Source organism: Heliconius melpomene, chromosome 20, assembly GCF_056956725.1.
Source record: "Heliconius melpomene rosina isolate 202511_hmr_F chromosome 20, ASM5695672v1, whole genome shotgun sequence".
In the NCBI taxonomy this organism is placed as follows: domain Eukaryota; kingdom Metazoa; phylum Arthropoda; class Insecta; order Lepidoptera; family Nymphalidae; genus Heliconius; species Heliconius melpomene.
The window spans coordinates 1,636,977-1,663,030 of NC_140408.1; the positions used below are offsets into that span (position 1 = coordinate 1,636,977).

The 26,054-nt window shown below is 29.9% G+C and overlaps 3 protein-coding genes across 7 annotated transcripts in view; all 3 read left to right on the forward strand.

The window, feature by feature from the left end:
- Positions 1 to 7,022, forward strand: part of LOC146527453 (uncharacterized) — a 43,935-nt gene extending 36,913 nt beyond the window's left edge. The window contains exons 2-10 of one of the 2 annotated variants that reach the window (XM_085205351.1): positions 486 to 545; positions 935 to 1,073; positions 2,886 to 3,016; positions 3,470 to 3,579; positions 4,136 to 4,281; positions 4,534 to 4,741; positions 5,369 to 5,422; positions 5,996 to 6,112; positions 6,278 to 7,022. In XM_085205351.1, the coding sequence (XP_085061477.1) occupies positions 486 to 545; positions 935 to 1,073; positions 2,886 to 3,016; positions 3,470 to 3,579; positions 4,136 to 4,281; positions 4,534 to 4,741; positions 5,369 to 5,422; positions 5,996 to 6,112; positions 6,278 to 6,395 (1,083 nt within the window). In that variant the 3' untranslated portion in view covers positions 6,396 to 7,022. The remainder of the gene's footprint in view (positions 1 to 485; positions 546 to 934; positions 1,074 to 2,885; positions 3,017 to 3,469; positions 3,580 to 4,135; positions 4,282 to 4,533; positions 4,742 to 5,368; positions 5,423 to 5,995; positions 6,113 to 6,277) is intronic. The other variant, XM_085205352.1, reaches the window with a different exon arrangement.
- Positions 7,023 to 7,256: 234 nt separating this feature from the next.
- Positions 7,257 to 14,263, forward strand: LOC146527454 (tumor protein p63-regulated gene 1-like protein). Of its 4 annotated transcripts, none has more exons than XM_085204651.1 (6): positions 7,257 to 7,545; positions 8,240 to 8,450; positions 8,795 to 8,971; positions 9,517 to 9,642; positions 10,171 to 10,304; positions 10,748 to 14,263. In XM_085204651.1, the coding sequence occupies exons 1-6, from the start codon at positions 7,353 to 7,355 to the stop codon at positions 10,945 to 10,947; spliced, it is 1,041 nt and encodes a 346-aa protein (XP_085060777.1). In that variant the 5' UTR covers positions 7,257 to 7,352; the 3' UTR covers positions 10,948 to 14,263. The 4 variants fall into 4 exon arrangements, with proteins under 4 accessions (XP_085060777.1, XP_085060778.1, XP_085060779.1 ...); XM_085204652.1 differs by having other exon boundaries at positions 9,517 to 9,627; XM_085204653.1 differs by having other exon boundaries at positions 9,517 to 9,615.
- Positions 14,264 to 16,196: 1,933 nt separating this feature from the next.
- Positions 16,197 to 26,054, forward strand: part of Hml (hemolectin) — a 49,463-nt gene continuing 39,605 nt past the window's right edge. The window contains exons 1-14 of the mRNA XM_085204801.1: positions 16,197 to 16,352; positions 16,855 to 17,103; positions 17,991 to 18,037; positions 20,079 to 20,241; positions 20,575 to 20,798; positions 21,122 to 21,313; positions 21,553 to 21,596; positions 22,364 to 22,548; positions 22,750 to 22,901; positions 23,562 to 23,701; positions 24,210 to 24,372; positions 24,745 to 24,869; positions 25,231 to 25,297; positions 25,786 to 25,887. Coding sequence (XP_085060927.1) covers positions 16,267 to 16,352; positions 16,855 to 17,103; positions 17,991 to 18,037; positions 20,079 to 20,241; positions 20,575 to 20,798; positions 21,122 to 21,313; positions 21,553 to 21,596; positions 22,364 to 22,548; positions 22,750 to 22,901; positions 23,562 to 23,701; positions 24,210 to 24,372; positions 24,745 to 24,869; positions 25,231 to 25,297; positions 25,786 to 25,887 — 1,939 coding nt within the window. The 5' untranslated portion in view covers positions 16,197 to 16,266. The remainder of the gene's footprint in view (positions 16,353 to 16,854; positions 17,104 to 17,990; positions 18,038 to 20,078; positions 20,242 to 20,574; positions 20,799 to 21,121; positions 21,314 to 21,552; positions 21,597 to 22,363; positions 22,549 to 22,749; positions 22,902 to 23,561; positions 23,702 to 24,209; positions 24,373 to 24,744; positions 24,870 to 25,230; positions 25,298 to 25,785; positions 25,888 to 26,054) is intronic.

A 26,054-nucleotide genomic window follows, 5' to 3' on the forward strand; every position in this document is an offset into this window, starting at 1 on the left:
GCTTTACGTAAAACTAGCTTATTTAAAGTTGATAATGTATTTTTAAGCTTAAATAATATTTTCAGAGAAACCTTCTTTCTAATGTGAATCAGCATCTACCTATATACTATACTATAAAGGTGTTAAGTTCCGCGACTCAACACAAATGTCGCAATCAGTTTAATAAAGTGTGAAAGTGAAAGAAAAAAACTATAGGTATATTACATGTAAAATACATATTAGGCATTTATTTGAAAAAAAGTGTAATCTAACTGATAACAGAGTAATGAATTAAAACATGTTATTGTTTATAGAACTTATAAAATTCTTTAAAATTATCGAAACTAAAAAATAATCTATCAATATTTTACCGTACAAAAACATATTTATCAGGAGCACAGTATCTAGGAGGATGTTTTTTCCCTTGTATTGAATGAAAATGTCAACATAAGTTATATTATATACAGGAGTTCCCATGGTGTAATTCACGTTTCCGTCTGTTTCAGATGGAGATTAGAAGGCGAGGTGGTCCATCATCTCTTACATACTGGATATTTTTACTTCAAGTAAGTAGAATAAAGGGAAATACTTCAGTTAAAACGCGTATTTGTTTTGAAAACTCTCCTTGCAAAACACACATCAGTTACAATACGTGCTTATATATTTCAACATGTTTACATAGAAAAATGGGTTTTTTATTGTCATTATTGAATTAAATACTTAGAAGCACGTGTTCTAAAGGATGTACATTTATCTAAACTAATATTTAATGAATGTGCAAACATTATTTTTTGCCTATTTACTTGTTTAAATATTGAACTTTTATTATTATTTAATAATATGCTAACATGAGTAAAATTTTTGATATGACGGAGTTTCAAATACACTATGGATTATCTTTTTTTTTTTAAAAAAGGTTAAAAATTTTCCAAAATTATAATTTATTTTTCTTCAGATGTTAGGCAGTGCGCGTCGCGGGGCAGAAGGCCACGGCCGTCTCATGGACCCTCCAGCGCGCAACTCCATGTGGCGTTTTGGTTTCCCAAACCCAGTCAACTACAACGACAACGAACTCTTCTGTGGAGGATACGCCGGTCAGAATCTACTCAATATCTTGAATTCTTTACTTTGTAGTTCATAACAATAATATGAGAGAAAATGAAACACGAGTGTATTACAAGTATTAGTCGTAGATGGCGATTAATACACTCGTAGGTACTCTTCAGTGGCATCAGATATTTATTAAGTTAAAGGGAACGTATGAAATATCTAATACGTATAAAATCAATGCTAGCCCAAATTCATTTTTTTTAGCTTTAGAAGGAAAATAGTGTTAAGACACTTCGTTCCCATTTAGACACTTCCATTTCCCACTTTTCTGTTTCCATTATAACAAAAACTTTACATGTGTGATTTTAGAAATTTATATACCGAGTACCTAATGTGAAACCAAGTAAATCAATTATCAAGTAATAAGAAACACTGTCGTACATGATAACAAATTTTTACTTTTTACTTTAAACACTTTTTCTTTATGATTATAGTGAAATCCGGGTTGAAGAGTTACTAGAACAGAAAGTACAGCCTTTAAAACTTTTTACAGCGGAATTTATTTTTAATATTTAAAACTAGAAAAAAAAGCAAGCATTTCTCAGTTTAAGTATACATTGCGTCATTGTCTTATGAAATTCTTGTAGCTAAGATATTTGCATTTTGAGTGTTTGTAAACATATTTGTGGTTACTTAAATAAAACTAATGCAGACAAAATTATAATATTTAAAGTTCATTGATCTTTTTATTATTCATGGACTCACTGCGTCATTCAACGAGTGAGCACTCGAAGATTGCGGATTCAAATCCCGCACTAGACACGCTCTTATTATTTTTAGGTTTTAAACATACACTTATTTTAATATACATAAAATAACCATGTTTCCTAAGTGCATACACTTATTTGTACAATACTAAAACACAAACAAACAATTTTAAACTTTTTGTGTGTATTTCTGTCGGTCTTTCATTTTGTCTAAGCTAACCTCTGAAACAGCCGAACTGATTTCTATGAAATTTTCACTGTATGATAGTGTGGTCCTCGGAGTTACCGAGAGATAGAGATTTCCACGGGACAAACGGCGTTTGCCGTGCGCACATACCTATATTTTTTGAGAGCAAAATCAAATAAAATCCCAAAAGTCACAAATTATTAAGTGTATAACAGTGTAGACCATATTAAATTAGCAAACCAATTTTCCCTAATCAAAATTGCAAGTCCATGGCTTACTTTTATTTATTAGCATCTATAATGAGAGAATCTAGAAAGCAGAGAAAAACAATTGCCATACCAACGTTATCTTACTTGTCTCTACATTTTTATATTGCATGAGTACTTATAAACATTTATATAAATAACATTATTGTAAATCCCTTTGATGATTAATTATCATCATGTATTCTGTTGAATGTTAAAATGTATTCGTTTATATCTTACATGAGTTTTTAGTTTATCTGTATGATTAATTACGGAAAAAACAGCGCTATAGTAGCCGACATACAAATATTGTGTATTGTGTCATATTTTTTTTCTGTCAATAATATTAATAATAACCATAGATAAGTTTAAACATAAGTTCAGTCATTCGTAAAAATATTGTTTGGAAAAACCTTTATACCATGACGTGATAACAAATACAATAATAGGTACAAACTTGTACTGAAAACAATATTAAATATTCCGATTTTTATGGGAGACGTTTAAATAAACATAAAATTAGATAAGAAATCTTTTTTTCATATCTTTTACACTTGTAATATATTTAACAACATTTCGTCTCATATTAAGTACACTAAGTTCCCTTTCAATAATATTATTTAAATGAGATAAATAAAAAATAAAGCGTGTGTTCAGTCCAGTGGGAGCAGAACTCGGGACGTTGCGGCGTGTGCGGTGACGCGGACCACCTCAACGAGCCGCGCCCGCACGAGGCTGGCGGCATGTATGGAAAAGGCATCATTACTAGGCACTACAGTGTTGGACAGGTGGGAAATTGTGTTTTCTGGAAATTGTTGAACCTAATTGCAAAATATTGGTTATTAAATATTAGGTATTTAGGTCTTAATCTAAATGGAAATTGTTATCTTTGAGCTTTTAGCCATCGCTTTTGACTTATTAACTATAAAGATTAAAGGAAATATGCCATTTTTCTTTTTTCCCTGTAGTTACTGCAAATATTAAAAGAAAACTAATATTAATAAATATTCATTCACTTAATATAGAATTATTAACTATTTTCATTAGTATGTACTCAAGGTATTTTTTTAAATTAACTAATTTATTACTAAATTATTATAGTACCTATAGATAAACGAATTTAAATTTATTGGTTTTTCTAAACTAATTTGGCATCAAAGTGGACACAAAAACGACGTAAAAAAACTTATACCTAATAGCTTTCATATTTTTATCGGACAAAAACCTTTCATTTTTTGCAGGAAATAGAAATAGAAATAGAATTAACGGCGAATCACCTCGGTACCTTTGTGCTGAAGCTCTGTCCGAACAATAACCCCAAACAAGAGGCCACTCAAGAGTGCTTTGACAGGTGATACAAAAAATACTTTAAAAACACGTATTATATTCAATTAACACTTAAGTAGGAAAAAACTAAATCATTATTGTATTGAGGCCGTGTGCCTGCAAAACGGTTGTGGGTTCGATTTTCACCCAGGAGAAATAAATATTTAATCTTTGAATTTCCTTGCTCGGGTAACGCGGCAAAGCAGAGCATTGTGTTCCACTCATCAAAACGCAATGCCTCCACAAATGAAGTGTCCTAATGAGAACGGAGTGTCTTAAAACTAAGTTCCCAGGTTCTCTCTGCCTACCCCAATATGTGCAGATTACAGGATGATTTTTTTAATACTGTATAGGTAAACAAAGATTAAAGTTACGTATAGGAAGGCACGTCAATACTTCTTTATATACTTGGTAAACGACAAAGGAAAGGAAACGATGCGAATTGTTTTAATTTATGTATTATCTTTCAATACTAATTAAAGAACATGCATACATTTATAATGTTATGATGTTTTTAATAAGGCGTTTATGTAAAGACTACTATTTTTTAATGAAAATTGATTTTAAAATTATTTTTACAGGTATCCTCTATACATTTCTGGGACTCGCGAAGATAGGTTTTGGATTCCTCTAGATACGGCGAAGAAGGACACATTCAGATATAGAGTTAGGTTACCACCATACATAACTTGCACCCAATGTGTTTTGCAATGGACCTATTATACTGGTAAGATTTATGTAAAAAGTATATTTATTCTAATGATATAAATTTTTCTCATACATTTGGGCCTTTTTGAGGCCGCCGTGACCCAGCGGCACAGGCACAGACTGTAAACGCAATGTGGGTTCGATTGCTTTAATATAAATTAGAGTAAAATATAGACATAATTATAAATGTTAAAGAATATTTTGTTAATCTGCTAATCTGATGTGCAAGATTATTTTTCTACTATTTTATTATTTATCTGATTTTCTTTAGGTAACATGTGGGGCATATGTCCAAATGGCACAGAAGCGGTTGGCTGTGGCCGTTCAGAGACATTCAGGAACTGCGCTGACGTGAGCGTGATCACCAGCACCGGTGGGCTTCCTCCTGCCTTCGCTGGAGACCTACGACGTGACAATCCCTTCTTACTCTACTATAGAGACTATAGTATGCCGCAAAATGTCTATCCTCTTGTCGTCAGGTTAGTAGTATAAAAGACGGAGAATTCGTTCGTTGTTATTTTTCCATTACGTAATTTATTAGCAAAAGATGGGAAAAACATGACGTAGTTGTTAGAAGGTCCAATATGAACTAATTTTCATTTCACTTGATCCAGAACAATGCTTATATATAAATAATCAATTTATAATAGAAAATAATTTAAGCTCACGCCTTAAGCAATAACTTCACTATCATTAGCAATGGTGGTGATGTTATGCTAATTGTTACTATATTTTTCATATTTTATTTCATAAAAAATATTTAGATAATTATATTACGTACTTGCTTATCACGATTGCTTTATACAATAGTTTAATATATATTTACATTTTTTAATATATGCTATACTTTTAGTATGCAGCTTATTTTTATACATATTCGATGTATTTTTGTATATAGTTATTTAATTGTTTTTATATTATATATTTATGTATGTATTGCATATATGTATGTATGCTTAATATTGCAGATATGAACAGAAAGGTCTAGAGAGAGCGGAATTACGTATGATTAGGTAAAACCTAACAAGTATACAAAAAAAAAATATTTATATACAAAATATATGTTTTGAGTGCACTGTATATAATAATCATTGATTTTATTTCAGCAATGATATAGATGATTCTGAAAGTGACTCTGGCGTAGGTCCAATCGTCATTAGGTATCTGTTTTGTGTTCTCAATATTGGGATGGTGTGGACCTTGGAAAGGGGCTGGTGTGTGAATAATACCTTTGTGTTTACTACGTTGATATATTCAATGAAAACCTATGTATATAGAACTTTGTGACTAACAACTGTATTTCTATGTCTGACTACATCTGTTGTATTTGTCGTTCTCCTATTGTAGTCTCTGGTCTGTTGTTTCTGTTTCTATATTGTAAAATATACTTGTCTTTACTCGATTGGCTATCGTATACAATTCCTGTAGATTCTTTGTTTTCATGTTCTTCTTCCAATAAATATGCTGTAAAAATGTTTACTTATTGTGTGAAGAAACTGTGTTTAATACTGTTATCCTAATAAAAGTATAAATAGAATATACCCAAGATACATAAATTCTGTAAAGTTGACATCGTTTCGTAAATAATAATGTATATATAATATTTTTAGAATGATATGAATGAGTATCCTTCGTATTTCATTGCAGTTGTACATAAAAATACTTATATTATGTTTTATTGGATGCTAAAAAAATTATTAATAACCTTTTAAATAGCGTAATGATATTTTCAGAGATCAAGTTTGTATACCATCTGAAGGATTCCGTATGATCCCCGGAATGTTGAGCTGGTGTGAGACCAACTGCTTACGATACCCTCCCAACTGTCCCGAAAATCTTTGCCACTGCCCGTAAGTTATTGTAAAAATAAAATAAATATAGTTCGATTTTTTGCTAAGCTAATTTTGGATTATTTTTTTACGTTCATGTATACAGGCCACACCCTGTGCCCTGAGCCACGACGATTCCATTCCATTCCATACTTTAACTAAATTTTCTTTTTCTTAATTTTCTAGGCAAGTTTGTGAAGCAATTGGAGAATTGGAAGGTAGAGAAGGAGCCGACGTGTATTGTATGGACCAATGCATCGTGTACCCACCACGCTGCCCAAAGCACAGATGTCGCTGTTACTAAGCCCTATTATTATATCAACGAGTGTTTCTAGAAATTTTGAACAATTGAATTTATTTTTATTGTGATTCTTACATATTTTTATTTTTGAAATTTTGTATATGTTCTAGAAACACTGTGTTTTGTTTATACATAGATAGGATCTTAGTGCCAACTTTAACTAAATATTTTTTATGGTAGAATCTAAAATGTGTTAAATATTATTATAGTAAAAAAATATCATATGTTTAATTTCTACACAGTGCCATTTTTTTTGTCCCTTAAATTTGTGCATTATATTTATAATTCGATTGCATTTATATGTATTACTTATTAGATCCTATCTAATATCTATTGTAAATTTTGGATACCACTAGAGTAAATATAAAATTATTTTGAGATGTTGAATTAATTAAAATACTTTTATATTATGTATCAATTCTTAATCATTTTTATGTATTGTAAATCTTTTTTTTATTATTTTTTCAGTATCGGCCAATGTCGATCATAATTATTTTGTACAAATGTATATATTATTCCTAATGGTTAGTGAGGAAGATTTTATCTGTATGTACTATACTGATATAATTGGTGCCGCCAGTACCATTTAAGAACTTTTGTACAATATTACAATAAATATTTTTAAAATAATGCTGGTTGTTTTAATGATTTAAAATTAATATTTATGGTTTATTGAATAAGTAAATGTATAAATATTTTTGGTTTGTTCAATTAATAAGTAGGTACATATTATCACCATTACCTATACCCACATTATATTACATTAGACAGGTAGTAATAATTATTTTTACACTAAAATACAACTTTTAATTTCGCAATTCTTACCTGGATTCTGACTATATTACAATATTTTTTTCGCAATGACAACACTGATTTGACAGTTCATTATCAGCCGGTCGATTATTTACGCATACAAGTAAGTTGAAAACTCGCTAAAAGGTAAATATTGGGGTAAATAAGATGAGCGATTTGTTGGACGACGATTTAGAATTCCGAGGTGGCACCCTACAGCTGTCTTCAGAAAGTGTACGTGGAGATAGTCTTGGTAATAAGCGAGATAAACCTTCGGGCACAGCAAATAGAAGTCCACAAATAAATCCTTCTGTACTCTCTGGTGCAGACTCACTGACATCTTCTACATCTTCTTTTGCAGGTAAAAAATTAGTATTTAAATTTGTCACTGTAAAATCTAATATATGAAAGTAATAAAAGATACAATCGACGTTTGAAATGTATTTAGTTTTATAACTTCATCTCATAACACTTAATTTTCAAGATATAAAACAAGGTCAAATAAACAAGATAATTAATAAATTAAATTTAGGAAAAATAGTAAAATATGATATCGGAAACATTTGTAGTTACGACAAGTAAGAATAAAATTAAGATCAATAATAAATACTAGTAAGATTTTATGATAATAATATATAATGTTCAACATACTTATTAAGAAAATGTATAAAAATTTTGAATATAGCAGGATTTTAATCCTCTTTGGAAACCTCTATTCAATACAATTTTTATATTTCATATCGTTTTTCAAATTTTTACTTAAATTTGGTATTATTTAATTAGGCTGCTGTAGCACAGTGGCACTGAATGTGTATTCTGATGGTAAACACTGTAGCTGATTCTCCTCACATGAATGAATTACTTTCATTTCCTCTTTCTGGTAACAAAACATGTGGTATTGAGTGCTGTTGCTCAACAGTCAATGTCTTTAAAATTGAGCAGAAAATGGATAACAGAGTATTTTACCATTTGTTTCCCTTCCCTGCCTTGCTACATAGAGGACATGTAAACTTCATACAATTATAGAATATTTTCATTTGTTTTCAATCAAATAGATGCTAGAACAGATGGGCCACCTGCTGTACAACCAGAACCAGAGCAAGTACAAACCGTTTACCCTCGGTATGATGTTCCTTTCAATAAAGAAAATATCAAAGATTTCTTCACTTTCCGCAAGGGTGTTGTAGAAAATGCAATACAAGAGTGTATAACAGCACTACTGTTTCCTGAAGATGGAGAGTATCTAGGTTCTTGGTTATTAACAGAGTAAGTATTATCAATATGAAATTAAAATTATTTATTAAATATTAATTGCACTGTGTCTGAAGGTACTTACAATGACATCATTTACCACTTGGGGAATGATTATTACTAATTTTATTTTTGTTCTGCCTCATAAAGATAAAGTGAAACATAGTATTTCACTCCACTCTTTATGCAATATTTCATAATTGATCAGAAATGTGGGCAAGGAGCTATATCATTAGGTTATATCTGGCTCATCTCAAGCTAAAAAAATATTGAAATTTTGAGAAAATTAATGTTAAAAGACAGTTTATAAAGAATATATCACAATTCTATCATACATAATGTATTTAACCTGATTATAGAATTACTTTATGGGATAATGAAAAAGAGAGAATTGTGCTATTGACTTCAAGGCTGGTAATGACAATAAAGTATGACTTCATTGCTATGAAACAATTGGATTTTAAAAAAACATATTTAGATGATTTGGACACTATTGTAATCGGTGAATTAGTTTACCCACCATCTTCTTTAGTGCCGTGAGTACATTTTTTAAATTTACTTCCACACTTAATATTTCTTAGCTCACTTAAGAAATTAATTATTTACCCAACTGATTTTAAATAAAACTACTATTAATTATTAGATGAGATGATAATATGAGAGAAGAGAACTTCAGTGACTATCCATTTCACCCACATGTATGTTCAGTGATTTTCAGTGACTAAGCGTATATAAAAAAATATGTGATTTATTGGGAAAACCTGGATTCTTGAACAAAATTCGCATAACCTAACCAATACATAATATAACCTGACTGTTTGGTCGGCGTTCATGATTTTCAACCCAAGCCAAGCCCAACAGTTGGGTTGTGTTTGCCAATTTTGTTTAAGAATTCAATTTTTTTCCATAAAACAATCATAAATTCTCTAATATCAGCTGAATCTCTGAAAATCACTGTACACACATGGGGGTATATTAGATACTGAGATCCCCTATCTAAAGACCAGTTGATCCATTGGTCAAGTTACATGTCTATAAAATTAAAATTATAAAAAATAATATTATATACTTTCTATTATAGACGTCTAAACGGTATCGCTACAGGCGTTACAACAGTAGTCAAAGACTGTGTAATAGATCGCCTGTACCGACGTCCCAGTACAACAGATGAAGCTAAACTGTTCGATCCCAAGTATTTTGAACCTAGGTACTTTCGGTTGCTGTAGATGCTCTGATCATGTTTTAATTTGAAATTTCCATTGCACTGTGATATATATGAAAATTCACTGCATTTTGGCATATAGTCTAAGAGCTAGTACGCTTTTTGTGATTTTTATAATTATGCATGCTATGCGGTAGTTGATATGCTTGCAAGAAAAAAAAAAGAATTATAGTTAAATTTTAAATTTACTAGGTAACAAAAAAAATTAGAATAACAACACAAAAATAGCTTCTATTTCATTAGATTTTATTTTAATAAGATTTTATCGTTTATACATATATATTTATTCACGTAACAGATACATTTTAAAATAGATTAATAGATATTAGTCACATTATTAATAATTAACATAATAAATACTATAATTAAATATAAAGCATTCATATTGTTAACTTAGAGAAAATGTTAATGGTAGAAAAAAAAATTATAACAAAAAAAAATTCTTTGAAAGAACAGTTAAATTTAATTTATATATAAAAAAGTATGTGTTATTGTTATATTATAATCTTTTAGAGAACGCAACCTACGAGGTGTACGCATGATGTGGAATAAAGGAGAACCTCTACCACTAAAAACCGTATGGAATCCATTTAGCCATGACGTGCCATTTATTACTTTCGCTTCTCATCCTATATATTGGCATAAAGGCAAGATATTTGTATAAATGTTTTTTATCAATATTTTAATTGACATTAACCCAAATTGTTGTCTTTTGACTGGTTTGATATCAATTAAACAACAATTTTTTAACTTAAAATGATTCACCCATTGCCACATCACCAAGACAATTCTTGCTGAAGTGGCAATGCCTTGTAAATAGTTTTGAATAGTTGTGAGTTCAACTCCCATTTGGGGAAATATATTGAGTTCCTCGCTCTGGACCCTTTCCTACATGAAGGTAAGAATAATATAGAAGTAGAATAATAAGTTCCTATATGAAGGTAAGTAGAGCAAAATTATGAAAATGCTTATGAACAAATTATTTATTATATGGGTAACCATTAGGTTTATAGAATAAGATATTGAATTAAGTTAGTACTTGACGAAATATATTTTTAATTTAATATATATTAAAAACAATATTTTACAGACGGTGGCGTTGATGAACGATCAACATACGACATGGAGTTATTTGCTCAAAAATTGCAAAGGGCTATAGAGTCTATGCCCTCTTCATGTTGCATACATCATTCACCTATAGTCATACAAAGCTATCTAGGCATAACATCGCTACTACATAATAAAACTAGCATGGGATTCTTTAAGGTCAGAGGGAAATTTAGTTTTTAAAATGAAAATTATTACCTGGCCGCCGTTGACACTTAATTTATTAAATATGAAATGAAAATGTACTAACTAAATTATCATTTTTGAAATTTTAATCATAATGCATTTCTTTAATTTTTATCTTAATTGAAAAAAATGTTTACGTTTTGTTTAATAGTATAAAGGGAAGAGATTGAGCAAATTAATATATATAATATATAATTATGTATCCTTTTATATCATATCACAATAAGAGATAGTAAAACTATTTTACATTGTTATATATAAATTTAATAAGTACACCATTGTATATGTATTTTAATTTGAGTATCATGCTCTTCCAATGTTATAATTCAAAGTTGTTCGGAATAACTACATAAACATAAATTTATTGACAAATATAACAAAATGAGAAATATAGGCATTTAGCTTTTCTAAATTAAATCATTTGAAGATATTTTTAATAATGTTCTATTATAATACATAACATAATATACAATAATATATAATGCATGTAGGAAGGAGTGAATTATAACAAACACAATGTCAATGTAATTTTGTATTAAATCGGCATCTTTAGATCGATCTCAGAGTTGAGAGCGATTTATAAATATGGGTAAAATGGATATGGGTATAAAGGTCTCTGTCTAGTATCCAACCCTGCTATATGCATGAATCACTGAAGCTGAATAAATAAATAAATTATAAAATTTAGATATTCTAGATAAAATATTTGAAATAAATAATGAAACTTATGTGCAATATTTAAATATCGTCGACATAGAGTGTAAACTTGCTAAATACGTTTTTTGTTTTTATGTACTAGTACGATTTTGCCATTCGAAAATGTAAAAAAATACAAAATCAACTTTTGTTTAATTTCACATAGTAGAGAATATAAATAAATTTTCGAAACTGTAAAACTTTCTGATAATAAACGTATACTCAAAGTGTTTTAAAAATATTTTTTGTCTCCTGAGAATTTGCGTAATAGGCTGGTCCTTACACCTTTAAGCCGTCGATATGGCGTTAATATAAGCCTTTACGACACGCATTTATTAATAAGCATTTGTTAAGTTACGTTATAAAAAGTTTATCGTATATTATAAATAATTTTTATTACGTATGAAAATGATTTTTATTTTATATTTTTTTAGTATTTAATTTATATAGAGATAATATATACTCGTATATACCTAATTTTGAATGTTTCATAGTATGTATGTACTAAATTTGATATTAATCTAATCATGTTATACTTATTCATAATTCCGAAACAAGCTATTATTAAAATATATTATATAAAAAAATTATAGTTAAACTAGTAATGTCGAAGTGTTCTTTCATTTGTGATATATTATTATGTTATTAAATATTTTGTTAAATATATACAATATATATAAATAAAAGAGATAAATGAAGAGTATAAAGATATCATTTATCTAAATGGGCTTAAAAGAAAAAGGAAACCAGCTATAATTGAATATATATAATTGTTTGTTTGTGTTAAATCCAGGAGGGAATGGGGGAACCCATTTGGAGCCAATCCTGAGTGTAAAGAAATCACGTTTACATTGAATTAACATATAAAATTTCAAATCCACAATATAAGAGCCGAAAAAGTCACGAAATTCCTACGAAGGACCTTGGTAGGGTTCCCACCCCTTGCCACGCAATATCACACTTAAACTTTCTTTAGTAATTTATGGAGGGCCCCTAACGGCAAGTTAGTCTAAATTTCCTTGCAAGATTTGATTTAAACAAACAAACAATAACCTGAAGTTAAACATAAGCTTTTAAGTTGAGTTCAGTAATTATGGCGTTTATAAAACCTTAATAAATATGACGTTCACACGTTATATAATTGTCTTTGTACGTCAATTGATGTACGGTTATATGTTATATTAGTCTGAGTCTGAATGACCTAACGTTATTACTATTTGACCCAATTGAGGTAACGAATTTCGTGAACATGTAGGTACGAAAATAAGGATAAGAATTGTGTGTGCTCAATTAATACAAACAATTAAACTTAAAAATAATGATTCATATTTATACTAAAATGTTATAAACCTAGTCGAAAGGCTTGATGAGCCATTAGACTTAAACTATTTGTACATTTTATATTGTGAATGTACCCCAAAAAAGGGGCGTTTTTGTATTGAATTGCGGTTTTTTTATTTTACATGACAGAAATCACAAATAACAATGCAAATGTAAAAATAAAACAACTTAATATTTTTTTTATTTAATAAAGGTTTGGTGAAACTACTCAGTCATGGAGCAGTAGTATGTTATAAAAGTGACTTATTTATAAGTTCATTCTCATATTAAACGTTTTCATTGTTGCCTAGTTTAATGTAATATACATATATTTGTTATATAAAAGTTAAAAATAAAATTTGTCTGTTGTCTGTAAATTCATATGTAATACAATGTTGTATTCTAAAAAAATGTTTATTGTAGACATTAAAGAGCTCTGAGTGATATGAGACTTATATTTTGTACAACATAAAATATACATTAGGTATATACAAATCTAAATTAAATTTTTCTTGCTTGAATAAGACAAAACTTGTTGAGAAACGTTGAGTTCCGCCACTTAACAACACGTCTCGAAAAATTGCACGGAATGAACAGTACATTTTCTCTGCTATAGTCTCTCTCTCTATGGGTACTGTATGTAGGATATAGCATTGAGCAAAAAATAAAAACAATTATGGTACTTTTAAATTTTACTTCAAAGTAAAACAAAATACCCTTTGGTTAATCAGAGTTCTTTGAGTGGTTATAAAAAATTTTTTATAAAATAATAATAGTAATAGTAATTAGATACATTTAATGTTAAGAATCAAATATATTGTAGCTTTTGCATGGGGTTTAAAAACTGGGTTTGGGAAAATTCTTATTATCATAAACTTTGTTCGTATATTCCTAGAACTATAGATAGATGCACTTATCAGCATGAGGAAAATCCGTTGCTCTACTTGTTTTTTTTGTTTTTTATATGAATAAATTAAATTTATGAGTCTAAATTAATGACTTATGAAAAAAGTATCATTAATTAATTAATTATTAATCAAACTTTAAAATCAATTTATACAGCGAATATATTGGAGGAGGTTAAGGTTTTAAGTCTAGTGTCGTCGTTCGTATATATTGACAACAATTGTTTTAAATTATATGAAATTAAGATAAAAGTGCATATGAAAATTAATAACGGCCTACTAGATCTATGGAATTTAAAATGAAACCTTTGAAATACAATTTATGAATATTTGCTTTGCATGCATCTTTTAGTCTTTAGCGTAATGTTATAACAATAAATTTTCAGAACCAACTACTGTTTTTTATTATTATTAATCATAAAAGTATATAATTAATCGGTTTCAAAATCAGCACTGCAATTAGCTGGCTTAGTTAAATCACTCCAAAATGATTCCTCCAAATTACTAACAAGATGTTCCTCTCTGTCGATTTCTCTAATGAATTTTATGTTTTCGATCCACATTAAGTCATTTTTTTGTTTTTTCTTCAAATTTCTTTTTTTACTTTTCGAAGGTTTTTTTATATTATCTTCAGAAATAATTCTGTTATTAACGCACTCAGTACTAGTTATGATGTTGGTATTGTTTATACAAACAGTTTTATTTTTAATTGCACTAGGTTCATTATTTGTATTTTTTGAGTTACTTTCGTTAATATATTCTTTATTCATTGGTGGACTGGTCATATTAATTTTTTTTACAGGGAGTGCTGTATAAAGATTAATATTATCGTTATTATTTTTAACTTGTATTGCTTCGTTTCGAAAATTCTTGGGCATATTGTTAATAGGTGTACTTATATTGTAGTTAGTATCTATTCGATCTTCTATATTACCAGGTTCTGTTAAATTATTTTGAGAGTGGTCTGAATTCGTTGTCACTACAGAAGCTTCACAAAACTCAGGTCTTATATTCAAACCTTCATTTGATTTACTTTCAAAGTTTTCATTTAATTTCTTTTCAATATTATTATTTAAAGAAAAAGTATTAGAGTTTTCACTATCAGTTACTTTATTTGTATATAAGTCTTTCAGCATGTAAGTAAATTTTTCAGACACCTGTGGTTAACAACATTAATTGTAAAAAAAACTGGGTCTAGTGTGAACAATTTTATGTTTGAAGCTCAATAAGAAGTAGAACTAATAAAAGTTGGCAGCTTTAACGTTTAGCGTATCCACTATTTTTTATATTTGATCAATTGAGGCCAGTCGTGGCACAGGGCGCACAGCGTGTGGATTGTAAACGTGACAAGTTGTGGGTCCGATCCCCATTCGAGGAAATGAAATATTTATTATTGTAATTTCTTCGCTCTGATGTCGAGGAAAAAAACGGCGAAAAGTGGGGAACGGAGTGTCTTAACACTAAGCTTCCTCCGCATACCGCACGATAGGCAGCTATCTTGCTACCTGTGGGATACAACGTGAAGCACTAATCTTTATTTACTCTTTCTAATGTTTCTAATGTTTTTTGTATATATTTACAATTTCGAATTAAGTACTGTAAGATCTAATTTTTTTTTAATTTTAATAATTCTAAATGAAAGGGAAATAACGCGGCGAAGATTTTGGTGCAGATATTTACAATATAGGTACTTAGCGATTATTTTAAATAAAAGAAAAAACTGATCTTTACCTGACGCGATCTGGTATCGTCACTTTCGATGTTTAGGTTCGAAATTTCTCTTATGTAGTCTTTTGCCTGTTGCAAAGAAATTATTTTCCTCGCGCATTGATTGTCAAATTTTAAACTTAAAGTTAGAAGTGTCGACGTTACAATATTTTTCTAAAAAAGAAATCAATCAAAAATGAAAAAATCAAATTTATAATTTCAACAAGTTCAAATAAACAAAATAAACAAAAACTTACCTGATCAGTCTGTTTTGTCCTCTTAGCTCTTTTTGAAGGCATTTTTGGAATTCCTTTTTTTAGACTAATGCTATCAACACTACACGCCTTGAACATTAGTTATAATTTTGGCGCCATTTTTTTTATTAATAAATTACATTAGGATGCTCTAAACTAATAATGATATTAAAAAAAATTGTAATTTAAAAATGTAATTAATTAAAAAAATATTTTTTGCAAATCCTACATTCGCAGATAAATACACTTATCGGGAGGATTGAATTATGAATTTCCTTTTTTACGCAATATAGATAACTTATAATGCATTATAAATTAAACGGTTTGAATCAGTGTAGCTTGTGATCTGCAAGCTAACAATCGTGCTTACAATATTAATTAAAGTTATTATACATAAATTTATTAAGATAAATGGGTAATACAAATAATTTAAAATGAATTTATTTACAATCGTTTTCATTTTAATATTTGGAGTATGCGTTTGCGAACCTGGCTATGGCGTAGGTGGTGGATATCAAGAGTGAGTATATGAAATTATACAGCAATAACTATTTTTTTTACATTTTTATTTTCTTGTAAGGCTGTACAATATTTGCCATTTACCTCTTAAAAAAAAATATATAATTTAAATGTCGCGGCTATCTAATATAACTTAAAATATCTTTTTGTATTGTATATTTTCATTTATTTGCATTAATTGTTGTTTTACATAATTTTCTAAATAAAAACATATTTACGATGACTTCGCTGCTACGTTGTAAGTACATGTAAAGAAAAATTAATTCTAAAATAAGCTTAACCATAATGACATTACGATATTTTATACTAATTCCAATTTATTTTATATACACTTTTTTTTCAAAATCTTAAAAAATTCTAAATGATAACAACATAGTTAGTAGTAACTTTTAACTTGTTTTAATGACTTTGTTGAGAATTATTATTATCAAATTACCAACTTAGGTATGTAGGACTTATGTATCTATTTGATATGCTGCTATGATGATTATTTTTTCAAATAGGCAATCCGACGTTCAAGCTCCTGCGTATATGCCAAATTATATGAAGAATTGGGGTTATTCCAAATCTGTGCAACCTAGGAAGTATGGATATATTGGGACTAAGACGGCTCATGGTGGTACAAAAAGTTACGGTGGTACTAAAACTGGTTACAGTGGTACTAAAAGTAACTACGGTGGCACCAAAAGTGGTTACGGAGGACATAAAAGCATGTATGGTGAATCACGATCATGGGACTCGTCAGGTCACGGGTAAGTTAATTGAAAAATTAACCTATGTATACATTCGTTTTCGCTTTGAATATTAATAAGATAAAAGTTTCTAAATTAAATCAGATTTTTTATTTTGTTACAATTTTTAGATACTTTTATTCTATTTGTTTGTATTTTGAATTATTTGTAACATTTTTTTTTATTTATTATATTATATTTTTTTATATTATATTTTATTTTGATTTTTTGCTCATGAACTATGCGCGAAAATTTGGGGACAAAATAATCAAAAGTAACAGACGGTCTTAAGTGGAGAACGGAGTGTGTTAACGCTAGGTTCCCTCTGCCTACCCTGTTGCGTTGGGGTTAGAGCGTGAAACGACAGACTTTAAAAAATTCTAAAATAAATATTGCACAGCCATACACCTAACATCAGGGCGGTCATGTCTTGTCGACTTGTTGTGCTACAGATGCGTACAATAGCGATATTCCTATAGAAATCGATAAAAGTTAAGAACACAATATTATAATAACGTGTAAGGTAAAAACGACACAATAAACAGAACAATTAACGATTTTTCTAAAATTTATATTTTTATTATTACCGTATATCATGATGCAGTAGAACAACTTCTAATAGTAAGCACGGTGTCTTTAGGTAGAGTGCCCATTTGGAGGAATGATCATATTTTAAATATTTTAATGTCGGCGGCGATGGTAGCGTTAAGACATTTCGCCCGCTACTTTCCGCCGTATTCCTGAGGCATTGTGTGTTGAGTGGCAGAAAGAGGAAAATATTAAATATTTTATATCCCCTGAGAAAGAAAAGCGCCAAAACTGCCGTGTTTGGTATCACACGCTTCTGTACCTGTGTCACGACGACCTCATACGATTTGATAAAAATAATATGATATTTCTTTTTGCAGACCATCATACTCTAATTTTGCCAACAATGCCAACCAAGCATATACGGGTAAGTTTTTATAATTTTTTTTTGTATACACCTAAATATAAACTAATTGTAATAAAGGAATATAAAGCTTTTTAAGATAATTAAATTGAAAGTTCACTTATAATATATAGTGTAGCTAGAGATGTGCAGGTAGAGATACCGTCGTAACTAGTATACAGACGCTACCGTCTGTAAACTTGATGGTTATGAGTCTAAATCCTACACGGGGTATGGATCGATTTTAATTCCTCATTCTTGAAAATTGGGCGGAAAGTGGAGAACGGAATTTTAATACAGTGATTTAACACACCTCCGCCTGCTAACCTGCTGTATATGTGATACAGGTTGCGTGAGGCTAAAAAAAGTTCAAAATAAAAAAAAAACGAGAAATTATATCGTTATAAATTAAAATTAAACGAGGAAATATTTTTTACTAGATTTTTATTTATTTTAGAGTTGATTTTGTCAGTTACGTAGGATACTAGAATTAACTTATATATACACTGTAAAATCAACAGGATGCTAAGAGTGTATAATGTAGATAAGCTTATATATTTTTTATTTTTTTTTATTCGGATAATGTTTTTTATCTATACAAACACGTCTGTAAGTATTAACTTTAATTAAAAATTATAAACAACTTCGATTTTTATATTTTTCACATGGGAAATCCTATTTGAAAAGTTATCACTCCATTTATTATTGTTGTTTCCGAGAATTATAAAACGTAAAACCCCCTTTGTTTCCGTCGATTCTTGAAATCTTAGTGCCCCCTACTCTTCACAAAATGAACTAGGTATATCATATACTAAAGCATTGTCTATCAGTCATTTATATATCTTTTAGATTGGTACGTTGGTTTTCTTTTTTTTTGGTTGGTATATTGGTTGGTACCTTCACAAAAACCAATAACAAACAACGTATCAATACTTACTTTCCGACTTTCAGCAATAATTGCGGAGAAGCAACCCCGTAAAATATTATAAATAAAATAATTATTCTTACTCAATTATTGATGATACTATTGGTAAAAAGTTTTAATAAAATTGTGACCCTTGCACTTATTATATCTTTCTCGCTAATTTATCCGCCATTCATTTTTATCGTGGAATCGAACTTTATGAAAATACTCGTGCTATCAAACGTGATTCAGAAGGGTTTTTTATTATAAAGTTATATTTAGTCTGCCGAGCCCGCTCGGGTTTATGAAGTTATATAAAAAAAAATGCAGTCGAATTGATAACGTCCTTTTCTTGCAGAACTCGGTTAAAAATGCTTTAATAAGTTATAAATATTTAAATTATTTTATTGCATGAAAATTATTATGATACTTAATTTGTAGTTACTATATAATTTATTATTGTCTATAGAAAGATTTTATTCGCATTAACTAGATGAACCTACAGTTAAATTTTAATTGACATCTTTGAATGTTATGCTGATAGTATTATTTTCGTATTAGCAGATAAGACCTGCGATATGCGTGGATTATGATTATAACATTTTAACCTTGTAGACTTATCAATGTTAGTATTTAAATTAGAACCTAAATAATTAGGCCCTCACAATCAAGCGGCGTGGGAGCTATCTCTGTTTTGGCGGAAACTAAAAATATGCGACCAGTTAATCGCAACCCAAATATAATTATAAAATAGATAACTGGTAATTCATTGTTTTTGGGTCACGGTTGAAATTAAAATAGACTTTATGTTTACTTGGTGCTTTTGCATCTGCATCTACGAGTACCTATGTCTTTCATATTCGATTATTTTGGGAGGGCGTGTTCTCGTTTTTGTATTTTGTATTAACTACTAAATTAAGCCTTTTAATCATGATAAAACTTTTCAAGTAAAATTGGACCGACAATACTTACTTAAATTTATTTTTTATCTACTTATTGTTAATTGTTAGTGTCCTTATGTTTAATAAGAGGAAAACTTATTAAATAGAACTCGAACGTTACGTTACGACTTTTTTAATAAACTTCACACCTCCCTGACAGATACTTAGATTCATATATTTTTTGAAATACTTTTATTTATATTTGTTTGTTTTTCTATAGCAAAATGCGAAGTCGAGTGTAAGAACAACGGACTATGCGTGGACACGAACACTTGCTTGTGCCCGCCCAACTTCCAGGGCAAGTATTGCGAGTTCGAAAAGAAGCCTTGCCTGGCCAACCCACCGCTACCTAAGAACTCACATATGAAATGCTCTAATTCTGAGTAAGTGACATCCATATAATAACTTTGGTCTTCAAATCCATTCTTAAGATTGTCAAACTCAAAACAACATACTTTTAAAGTTAAGAAATTAGAATAAGAAATTAAATTTTAAAAAATGTGGCTTAAAATCTATTTACAAACAAGCTTAACTACCATTTAAGTAGTCATATACAATATAGATAAATTTTACTTTCCGTTTAATATCTAAAAGTGTTAAAAGTCCGTACAAAAAGTCTTAAATCTTGGCTTTCTTTACAAAATTTCTTGTTTTTTTTTTTAATTTAAAGATTCTTGACTAACATCAGAAATTAAATGAACAATTTCATTCAACAGATTCTGTACAATAAATTGTATGGAAGGTCACAAGTTCATAGATGGCTCTACCATAGCTAACATTCGGTGTATGCAAGGACAGTGGCAGCCGACCAGGGCGGACCTGAGTTCAATTCCCGACTGCGAACCAGAGTGCAATCCACCATGTTTAAATGGCGGTGTTTGTCTGTCTGTCAACACTTGTCAGTGTCCTAAAGATTTTAGAGGCCCTCAGTGTCAATATTGTAAGTTTTCAATATACTTTCTCATTTTGCAAATTAAGGAACTTTTAAATTATATGTATCTTTTAATATACACGTAAAAACTATATAAATTATTATTGAGGTCATTATGACTCAGTGTGAGATTACTGTAAAATAAAAAATAAAAAATAATAACTGAGTCAGTTCAGTGGAAGACACTGGGTGTCTCAGTTATTTTTTTTTTAATAATTCTCAATCTAAAACTGAAATAAATCATAACAAGAAGAATAAAGAAAGAAATAATAAAAAACCCACGTTAAAGGTCCCAAGAAAAAATATTACTAAAATAGAGTATTATTTACCAGCGGCCAGTGTGTGCGACGTCCGCAAGCTCGCCTTCAACGGCGGCTACAGCTGTCGCGGCGACATGGATAAGTTCACCTGTCAGCTGTCCTGTCCCGCCGGAGCCTCCTTCAGCGTGCCCAGAGCTGATGAATACACCTGCCTGTTCTCTACTGGAGTCTTCGAGCCGCAACCGATACCGCATTGCGTTTTTAGTGAGTATAATTATACATATATATATTTATTTTATTAATAATGATGGTTTTAATAACTGTACTATCAATGAAATGATAGAAAGTCATGGCCGCTCTAAAGTAAGGCTTTCTGAACTATTGTACACTCGAAAAGAAAATAATCAAAAATACTAAATTCAAAAGTGCGCAGCCATCTACAATTAATTTCAGGGCGGTGACTACATGTATATCTTTTAGTAAACATTTTTTTTTTCTTTCAGACGAAGTCATCGTGATAACTCCATCCAACCATCGTCCGAAAGAGGTAAATAATTTTTGTATATATCTTTTTACCCTCCCACGAAAACTGTATAAGTTTGACGCGCTATTTATATATAAAAGGACATGTAAGACAAGTAAGGACATGACATTTATATATAAAGGGCTGTGCGTAGAAACGCGAAATTTGGACAGATATTTATGTTCGTAATCTGGACATCCACTAAGAAGGGATTTTGAAAAATTTTAACCCTAAATAGAAGAAATAGGGGTTCAAAGTTTGTATGGAATATAATTAAGTTTATATGGATTTTTATAACATTTGAAATTCAGGCACTTAAAAATATTTCATTGAACACGTGTTTTACGTTTTTTTAGAATTCACTCCCTAAATTGAAAATAATTTATATATATATATATTTAATAAATATTCGTATAGTTCAAGCGGGCGAAGTCGCGTCCACTAGTTATTATATATGTATATATGTGTGTGTGTCTATGTGTGAATCTATATTCTGTATGTATGTGGCATCATAGCTTCCGTTCCGTGGCTAAACGTAACTTAATTGAGTCTTCTTATTTATCTACGATTCCAGTAAATATGTTCAACTATTTAAAGACTATCAACTCTTTCCTAGTTGTTTAGTTGCTTTTTGGATTTTTTATGTTGGGGGCTTATAATTGTCATTTATATTTAAAACATTTTTATTGAAACATCAATAATTTCTTAATATAAAAATATATGAAATGAATAAGTTATAAATTCCAAAAGGAAATTTTAAAAATATATGCTTATATTTTTACACAATACAGCTTATACCAGACTCGCTTCATTCAAACTCATCAAGCGATTATGAACATATGACACATGGCACTGGAAAGTACAACACGGGGAATAAACCCGTGACCGTCGTGGTACAAGACTTTGTACCTAAAGGTGGCAGCTGTTTAACTTGGGCCGGGAGTCATTACAAAACATTTGATGGGAAAATATATAGGTATGTAATTTAGTTCCTTAGAAAAATAAAACTGCTACTTTCTTGATAAAATACAAAAATAAACACTGTTCTTTTTACATTTGTAGGTATTGTAAAGGGTACAATTTCCATGTTCTCTCTGCCATAACATATTTTAAATAACCTTTACACTGTTTGTTATTATTATATTAATATTTTTATCCAATTTTGTTAATTTTCCAGTTTCCAGTCTCCTTGCAAGCATATCCTAGTACGTGATATAATAGAGCACAAATACACGATCGCGATTAAACATCCTAAATGTGAGAGAGAGTACTGTCCGTCTGAAATTATTATTTATTTGGAGGAGAAAATGTATACGCTTAGCGTTTCTGGTAAGGATAAGAAGAATTTTATTATATATTATTATAACGATTCTTAACATTTATATTATAACAATAAAAATGTATTATTATCATCTTAAAAGTATAATTATCAGTCAAATAAACCTTTTTTTTTATTTTAACTATTAGACATTTTAGTTTTTAAAGCAATATTGTATATTCGTTCCTAATTTATGTTTAATTGTTAACAAAAAAATTGTGATAAAACTAAAACTAATGCCACAATAGGTATATTATCTGCAGCTGATAAAACCCAAATGGAACCTTCAATATAAAATAAACTAAGCTTTTATTCCTATTTATATGAATACTAGCGGCCCGCTCGCGGTTTCACCCGCGTGAACTATGTTATTATAAATTTCTGTCTCCACGACTACGTCCTAGTGACGTCTATGCAAAATTTGAGACTCCTAGCATTTGTAGTAACGAAGTTTCATACAAACTTTCGACCCCAAAAACAACCCCTTAGAAGTCGAATATTGCAAATTCCCGTCTTAGTGAGCATCTACGTCCTACAAATAACTCCTATGCAAAATTTGAGATTCCTAGCACTTGTAGTTTCTGAGATTTCGTGATGAGTGAGTGACCTTTCGATTTTATATATATAGATATAGGACTATGAAACATACTAAAATCCATATTTGTGTACAGACGACGGCTCGGTAGTGTTCCGCAGCACAAAGCGCATGATCCCGATGCCGGCGTCGCTACCCGGCATCCGTGTGTCCATGCCCAGCGACAGCGTACTCCTCGACCTGGATATGGGACTCACTTTAAAGTGGGATACCAATGTGAGTTAATGTTTATGTTTTTATTTAAATATGTGTGCTTAATCATTTAAATTAAGTTAAAGAAATATTACAATATTTGTAAAGTAAGTTGAATTCGACATATATAATTTCTAATACCATACTTCGTCTAAGTAGACTGAAAAATACAGGTATAATAAAGCCATAGATAGGTATTTGTAGCGCATTAATACAATTGTATTATTTCATTATGAAAAGAATCAAAATAAAAAAAGGAAAGAATTATTTTTATTTCATTGCTCTGCTAGAGCTAATACACTGTTAGGCATTTTCTAACTGTTTAGCTATAGCTTTTATCTTATAATATTAGTTAAGTATACATACATATATCACAAAATCTTCTAATTAAATTATGTATATTTTACGATGCTATTGTTGCGCAATGGCACAAGGATGTGACTAAACGCGGCGGGTCTGAGTTCGTCCCCCGTATGTGGAATACAGTGTGAAGATAAAACAAAGAATAGTAATTAACGTAACGTATTTCCAGAACTTCGTAATAGTGGAAGGTTCTGTCCTGCTCTGGAACAAAACGGAAGGTCTCTGTGGCACTCTTGACGGGAACCCGGAGAACGATATGAGGACGAAGGAGGGAGAGATCGCGCCCACTAAAACTGTTATGATCGCGTCGTGGCAGCTTAATAAGATTGGAGGTGGGTTGTTATGAAAACGTTTTATTACATATAAGAATAATTGTACATATTTAAATGTGAATAATAAAAGAAATACGAGAAATATCACAATGTTAGTCAATAAAATTATGTTTTTCGAAAAAACTCTAGTGACAAGAGTGTTATATTTGTGTATGCTTCATTAACTTTTATAGATTAAGATAATATGGATAATATTATATGAATTTATATTTATTTTGCTTTATGTTTCTTTTACACGTGTTTATTTTGTGTTGGATCTATTCATTTAAATTGATTTAAATTAATTATATTTATTAAAATAATGTCTGATAATAGCCCATGTTTGATGATATTTTTTTGTACATATTAAGTAATAATAATTAAATCTTGCAGATATCTGCGACGAAAGTCCTTCAGATGCTAGCGCTTGCGTCTTAAAGTCAGATGCCGATATGAAGAAAGCGATGCAATTCTGTTCTAAAGTCTTCAGCAAGGATAAATTCCGAAAATGCTCTAAGGTTGGTAATATTGTTTTTATTCATTTTCATGTCTTTTTCAATTACGAAATGTGTTGAATTATTGTCCTATACTAACGTGTGTTATATTTTTTTATAGTTTATTGTTTTTTTATGCAATATTGTTCGTCTTCTCTATATAAATTAAAAATGCCAAATTTCATGCTTATCAGTTCGCACAGTCTTTATAAAAAAGAGCACAAAGTTTTTTGTTTCACTTATTAATATAATTATATGATTAATGTATGTAGACGTTCCTTTTTCAAAATTGCTTAAGAAAATGATTTGTAGGCGAAAAATAAGGGCATATAATAGAAAAAAATATATATTATATTTCAGTATAATAAAGTTTATATTTTTTTAGGTAATGGACGTATCTCAACTTCTAGAAGTCTGTCAATGGGACTATTGTGCGTGTGTCACGAGTCTAAGTAAGTTAATTTATTCAATATTATTTAGAATTAAATTTATGTACATTACAATGTTTTTTTAGTGTCACTCTTTATGCTGCACACAGCAGGGAAGGCAAAGGGAACCTAGTGGTACGACACTCCGTTCATCATTTACCGCTGAATTCTAGAGGCATTGCGTGTTATATGGCGGAACTCAACGCCACGGTTTACCTCGAAACCAGAGCGAAGAAAATGAATATAATAAGTATTTAATTTTCCTTGACTGGGAATCGAACCCACAACCTGTCGCGTTTACAGTCACTTTTTGTGCCTCTTCGACAGAACAGGCTTTCTTTTTTTTTAAATATTGAAATAATATTAAAGTATGTTATGTACTTGTTATTATTGGTGATTTTTTACATTTCTTATTAATAATAAAAATGTTGGGTAAATGGAATTTACAGAAGTACATTTTAATGGGTTACATTTGTATAAATAATTTTTAACCTAACCTAACTATTTTTTAGGTCCAGAAGAATGTGCGTGTAAAACAGTATCAGTGTACGCCAAGGAGTGTCTCAGGCACGGCGTAGAAGAAATGAGAGCATGGCGAGACTCTGACACTTGCCGTAAGTTTGTGTATATAAAATAATATGTTGTATTGTTGAAAATATTAAATATTTCAAAGATAAAGAATAACATCGATAAATAGATAGACAAATAGATAGACAAATAGATAAACCTCTTTATTGCATACACAGAGAAAATAAAAAAAATCACAAGACAAATAAGAATA

Bases quoted from the DNA above. Each gene is read 5' to 3' on its own strand.
- LOC146527454 (XM_085204651.1), top strand. From the start codon at position 7,353: ATGAGCGATTTGTTGGACGACGATTTAGAATTCCGAGGTGGCACCCTA. The intron at 7,546-8,239 runs GTAAAAAATTAG...TCAATCAAATAG, and splicing joins TTCTACATCTTCTTTTGCAG to ATGCTAGAACAGATGGGCCA. The intron at 9,643-10,170 runs GTACTTTCGGTT...ATAATCTTTTAG, and splicing joins CCCAAGTATTTTGAACCTAG to AGAACGCAACCTACGAGGTG.